The 6366-nt window shown below is 53.0% G+C and overlaps 1 protein-coding gene across 3 annotated transcripts in view; it reads right to left on the reverse strand.

Moving 5' to 3' along the window:
* Nucleotides 1-1878, reverse strand: part of LEMD3 (LEM domain containing 3) — an 87656-nt gene extending 85778 nt beyond the window's left edge. For 2 of the 3 annotated variants that reach the window (XM_073327866.1, XM_073327868.1), the window contains exon 1: nt 226-1878. In XM_073327866.1, the coding sequence (XP_073183967.1) occupies nt 226-1732 (1507 nt within the window). In that variant the 5' untranslated portion in view covers nt 1733-1878. The remainder of the gene's footprint in view (nt 1-225) is intronic. The other variant, XM_073327867.1, reaches the window with a different exon arrangement.
* Between the last annotated feature and the right edge of the window lie 4488 nt (nt 1879-6366).

Below are 6366 nucleotides of genomic sequence, written 5' to 3' on the forward strand. Positions count from 1 at the left end.
CACAGTTGTCAAATAGACTCATGGGACACCTCGAGCAATTCATCCTTCTGTGCCTCAATTTATACATCAGTAAGTGGGAACACTACTTACCTATACTACAGATGCATTGGGAAGATTATGCTGTCAAGACCCTGAAGTGGAAAGTGTTAGAGTGCAAAATAGCATTGAGTAAGTGTATGCCTCATTACAGTAAGAGACCCCTCTTACCATTGACCTAATACTTACTGTTGACTTCCCCACGCTCAGCTACTCCCGAACCTCTCATTCTCACGTACATTAGTCCCAGTATCAGAAAAAACAAGCATGCAGCAGTTAAGAGAAACATGGACAGGTAATGTGCACTGAAGCCTCCAGTGGTGGATACCTCCTCTCTCTTGAACTGTTGGAGAAGCTCCTCCTCAGGCTCAGAAAGCTTTTGCTTATAGGTGTTTTTCAGGTAGGTGTGATTAGAGCCCGTGTGGTTGGAGTGATTGATTCTAAGGGAAGAAGGGGTTGCAGCACCCAGAGAGAGGCTGTTAGTAGCTGAATAAATCCTGGGTTCAATATTAAAGCCACCAGTAGCACCGCTGAGAACATGATTATTGGCTGCTTTCCTAACAGTGCCCAGAGGGTCACTGATTTTGCTGCTGTCCATGTCTGTGGGCTGCGGCAGTACCAAGAGTGGAGGGGAATTCTTGGAGGAAGTGCTGCGGTATCTGGGGATGGAAGGGCTGGTGTCCAAGTTTTTACAGTCTCCCCCCCTCGTCACCGCTGCCTCCTCCTCCTGATTTCTGCCCCTGTCTAGACTTCCAGCAGCAGCCGCCTCCGCCCTGTCATTCATTGCGATTACAGCAGCACCGCCGCCTCCTCCAGCCCTTTGCTGGCCCGTCTCCATCATGCCAGCGCCGGCTGCAGCACATTTGCTGGCCGTGAATGGGGCAGCAGATTTGCTCAGGCTCCGTCTGGCCCGGTGCTGGCGGGCTGCAGTCTCCTCCTTCAATACCTGCTGCTTGGCTCTCTCCCCCTCCTCCTCCGAGTCGGAATACTCGGCCCTGCAACCAAGGGAGGGGTGCCTGCTGCCATTCACAGTCCGGTTCTTCCACTGCCGCTCCTCCTCGTCCTCTTCCTCCTCCCCTTCCCCAGGCTCCCGCATGCCCTGCGTCTGAGCCCCCGCCGTGGCCGTCGGTCTCCTGGCCACCGCCCCCCACCAGGCACTGGGCTTCCTCCGAGCCGCCTCCGGGGGGGAACTGTTCCTCTCGCTGCAGGCTCCATGGGAGGCTGCGGGCCTCAAGCCGCGGACTGGGGGTGACGCCCGCTCCCTCCGGCTGCTGCCGCCGCCGCCGCCCCCGGCGCCGGCCTGGCTCCTGGGACTGGCCTCCACATCCGACTCGTCCGAGCTGAAGCCCAGCAGCACTTTGCCGCCCCCGACAGGGGGTGCTGCGCGGCTCCGGCCGCCCCCGCCTGCGCCGCCCGGCAAGGAGGGCTGGCCGGGGCTGGCCAGCCGGGCCCCCATGCCCGGGGCCGCTCTGCCGCCGCCGCCGCCCGGCGCTGCCGCGGCCCCCGTGTTATTGTTGTTGCTGTTCCGGGTCTTGTTGGCGCCGCCGCGGGCTCCGGCCCGCTCGTCCTCCCGCAGTTTCTTCAGCTTCTTCAGGTAGACGGGCCGAGTGCTCTCGGTGACCGGCCCCGGGGAGAAGCCGAAGCGCCTAAGCTCCGAGAACAGCTCCTCGTCCGTGAGCTGCGCGGCCGCCGCCATGTTCCTCTGCCCCGCCGCCGCGGCGTTGCCTACCCACGCGCCGCGCCGCTCTCCCGTCCCCGCCGGAACTGACGCGTGCGCACTAGACTGTGGCCTAGACCCGTCTGTCACCCTGGAAGCGCCACCCTCCCCCCCCCGCCGGAGGCGCGAGCCAGACTGGAGAGGCAGGGGACGTTTCCCCCGGGGGCCGAGCTTACCCTTATGCGTGAGCATGGCCTGCGCTGCGCTGCGCTCCACGGCCGTACGCTGGTGCTGGGCACAGGGGGGCTGAACGGCACCCACGTGCACGCCCGTCTGCGAGCAGCGCGGCCCTCCCCTGCGAGAAGAGCGCGTTGCAATGCGCCAAGCGGGGCGACGCCGGAGGGGACGGAGCCGTGAGAGCTACGCGGTAGCGAAGGGTGCGCTGATTGCTGCCATTCTCCGGCGTCCCAGGAAGGCGGCTGGTGGGCCGCAGGAGGGAATGGTGTAGGAGGCTGGGCTCCACCCAGCAAAGTTGAGTCCCCCTCCTGCAGCCAAAAATCTGTGTGAAGTGGCATGGGGTAAATGGTGGACTTATAAAGTCATCCCCTCTGCCACATGCATGAAAATAGAGCCATGGATACAAGAATGAGGCAAGCTTAGATTTAGTACTAATTGCTCCATTAAAGCTGCAGCAGAACATGTCTGAAATAGGTGTGGATAAGATATGCTATCAAGATGGGGGGGGGGGGGTACAGTCAGCATAGGCAATTTGCTTCCACAAGCCTTTCCTCAACCTAGTCATGTCTACACTGCAGGCTTGGCTACTTTAATTATGGTCCAGACCTCGAGGTTATGAATTTTTCACACCCCTCAGTGACAGATCTAGGTTGTTCTAAATTTTGTGTGTAGACTAGGGCTGAGGCAGAGGGCATGGCAATAGGGAGCTGTCCTCAGCATCTGTACCCACCCCTGTAGCCTCATTTCAACGCAGAAGACTATTAGTTCTGAGGCTGTTCAACTTATGCTGGAGGCAGGGCCAGACTGTGCAGGTGCTTAGAAGGCCTTTTAGAATGGTGAGGATGATTAATCACTTTTGCCTCTCTTTCCATTCCTTGCTAAGTAGAGCTCACCTGGAGCACAAAAATCAGCCCTATTGCTCTTTCAGGAGGAGCCCTTTCAAATAGCTCTGAAAAGCACTCTGTAAATGTTAGGTATTATCTTTATCTACAGCAGTAGCCAGGAATTGCCAGTTGTCATTTGCAACTGCCACAGGATCTTCTGTTTCCAACATTCCATCCCTATTCCTGCTGAATGAGGCAGCGGTGCTGGAACCATTTGTGTAGTGGGGGTGCTGAGAGCCATTGAATCAGGCTGTAAACCCTGGATATAATGGAAACCACTTCAAGCCGGGGGGTGCTGCCACACCCCCTGCACCCATGGAATGAGAACCACCCTCAACAACATTTCCCTTTGCTACAGTCTGAAATGCAGTAAAGAGGAACAGGAGTGCTGCAAGCTCAGTACTTGTCTCAGGCTACTAGTAGCCCTGGCCAGCCTAGTAGTCATCAGTGCCTCAGAGATCACTAGGGCCTGTAATTGGGCATTGCACTGCACTTTTGGCTGTCAGTTTAATACTGATATATGTTGAGTTAAACCACACTGAAGCTGGTGAGGTTAACAGCTGCTTTTCATGCAGATTAAATGAAAAACAATAGGGGGCCAAACCCAACAAAGAACACTGCCTAAAACAGGCAGATGTAAGTCTGTATGTCCCCTGAACAAAGTACTGTGTGTTGGCCCTGGAAGAAGCCTAGAGAGAGGTTTTGGGCTAGGTGTGGTCTGAAAGGGTTTGTCTACACAGCAATAGAACACCCATCACTGGCCTATGTCAGTTGACTCAGGCTCTTGGGGGTCAGGCTGTGGGGCTACAAAATTGCCGTGTACATGTCCAGTTTTGGAATTGAGCCTGAGTCAGCTGACATAAGACAGTTGTGGCTGTTTTACTGTAGTGTAGATATACCCAAAGAGGCTGGATGCTGTGAGCAAGGAAACTCACTTATGTTCTTTGTAAAGAAAAAATACCTGACTCCATCACCAATTTCTCCTCCCACCAGGAACAACGTGGTGACTCCAAACTCTTCCCTCCTGCACCCTGTGCTCCTCTCTTCAAGTTCCATGCCGATTGTTACATCTTTAAACAATTTTTGTTGTTATGGGTGGTAGAGCTGGACAACATTTTTCACACAATTTTTTCCTTTGAAAAATGCAGATTCTGCTCAATCAACACATTTTGTGAATTTAACAAATTTGTTTTAGTCAAGGCTCTGTGTCCTCTTGGCCCTGGGCTTGGCCCTGTTTGTCTAAGCATGCCAGCTCTCCGCTGCTATTATACAGTTGTATTTGATTTAATTTCCACCACTGACCTGAGACTAACTACTTCATATGACCTGTGTCCCACTGAATAGTCAATTGTTCGCTTTTCCCATTTCTTTAGGTGGCTATTTAATGGTTAAGCCAGATCTGCTCCCCTGTGCAAAGTAGCCTCAAGTCTTTGCTCCTTTGTTGTAAAGGGCTGCCTGCTTAGCTTGGCATTCTCTTAACTGCTTCTGTGTAGTGTTCATCATTCCTCTGCTGGACTGAAACACACTGCCCCTCTTAGGAAGCAGAATCTTGGTTCTCCGGTCCAGTCAGTCATTGTGCTGGGCTACTATCTAGTCCAGGGGTCTCAAACTCCCCACTCATGGGCCATCTGCGGCTTGTGAACCTCCCCAACATGGCCCGCAGGGCTCCAGCAGTTTTGGGCCTGGGTGTCTTCCTTGGCCCCACCTGCTGCCCCTGGGCACTCCACCCCAGGGGCCCTGGCAGCACAGTGGAGCTCAGCGGCAAATGCCCGCTCACTCCAGTGGCTGCTGGCTCCGGCACGGGGCGGGGCTGGGCAGGGCTGTGCCTTTGCACACTGCCCCCACGCCAAGCGCCCCTGCAGCCAATGGGAAGCTGCAGGGGCAGTGCCTGGTGGCAGCAGCAGCACACGGAGGCCCCCCAGCCTGCCCCGCCTTGGAGCCCCAGGTAAGCGCCGCACCCCCAACTCCCTCCCAGAGCCTTCACCCCCACCCCCTCCCCATATACCCTCTCCTTCCCCCAAACTCCCTCCCAGAGCCTGCACCCCCAGCCCAGAGCCTTAGGCAGGTGGGGGGTTGGAGTATTGGGGGGCAGGTTCTGGGTGGCATGAGTGACATTATTGGCCCACTGGGAGGATTTGAGGATTGGCACTGGCCCAAAGGTAAATTGAGTTTGAGACCCCTAATCTAGTCCCTGGGAGGGTGTATTTCAATGGTTCAAAGCTGCCAGGTAAGGATCCCTTCATGTCTGATTTGCCTTTGCTGTCAGCTTCTTGGCTGTCTTTACTGCAGACTTTGCCTTTCCATTGCTTTGTGATACCCAAGGGAAGTTGTCTTGTGCTTAAATTCCCATTTGGCACTGAATCATTTGAATTCTGTTGCAGGGTACAGCACATTGTCTGAAGAAAGAAAAGGAGTACTTGTGGCACCTTAGAGACTAACAAATTTATTTGAGCATAAGCTCTCATGAGCTACAGCTCACTTCATGCTGTAGCTTACGAAAGCTTATACTCAAATAAATTTGTTAGTCTCTAAGGTGCCACAAGTACTCCTTTTCTTTTTGCGAATACAGGCTAACACGGCTGCTACTCTGAAACCTGTCACATTGTCTGAGCATAGCATGTTAGATATACTGTACCTTGCAAAATGTGCCTTCAGTTTCCTGATCACAGTTCTTGTCTGAGTGTCCTCCAAATACTCTACCTTTGAGAAATATAGTGATAGATTCTGTAAATGAATTGACTGTCCCATGCACCCCCATACCACCAGCAGTGTCTTTGCATTGCCCCCTGCTCTTGATTCTCCCTTTTCCAGACCCTTTTACACAGATTCCACACACTTACTAAACCAGTCACTACCCTTGTTAGGCATCTGGATTAATTCAGACAGTCAACTCAAAAGTAAAACTCAAAGTTCCAAATATCTGTCCTGGGCATGGCTCTTACCTAAGAGCCTGGTTGAGCAAAAGGGTTCCTTCAAGTGGGGTTCCCCCCCAGTTCTTAAGATCCACTCTGGGAATTGGCTTGCCACTGTCCTACTCACAGCTGACTCCATTGCAGACTTCCCAGGCTCAGCTCTTCCACAAGAGCTCTCTTACAAGGAGCCAGATGCTTGAGGTTCCCTCCTTGCGCCAGGTGCCTCTGGTTGGCTCTTTTAGCAAGTCTGTTCCAGGCCTCAAGGGTCCTGCAGGCAGCTTCCTCTATTCCTCTCACAGACTCAATCTACTTAGCTAAACAAACAGAAGGTTAAGGGGTGACTTGATTACAGATTATAAGTATCTACATGGAGAAAAAAAATAATAGGCTCTGTAATCAAGCAGAGAAAGATATAACAGAATCCAGTGGCTGGAAGTTGAAGCTTGACAAATTCAGACTGGAAATACATATTTAATCCCCAGAGTAATTAATATTGGAACAGTTCCACTAGGGTCATGGTGGATTCGCTAACACTGACAATTTTAAAATCCACATTGGATGTTTTTCTGAAAAATATGCTCTAGGAATTATCTTGGGGAAGTTCTATAGCCTGTGCTACACAGGATGATATAACACAGAT

Source organism: Lepidochelys kempii, chromosome 1 (genome assembly GCF_965140265.1).
Source record: "Lepidochelys kempii isolate rLepKem1 chromosome 1, rLepKem1.hap2, whole genome shotgun sequence".
Lineage (NCBI taxonomy): Eukaryota > Metazoa > Chordata > Testudines > Cheloniidae > Lepidochelys > Lepidochelys kempii.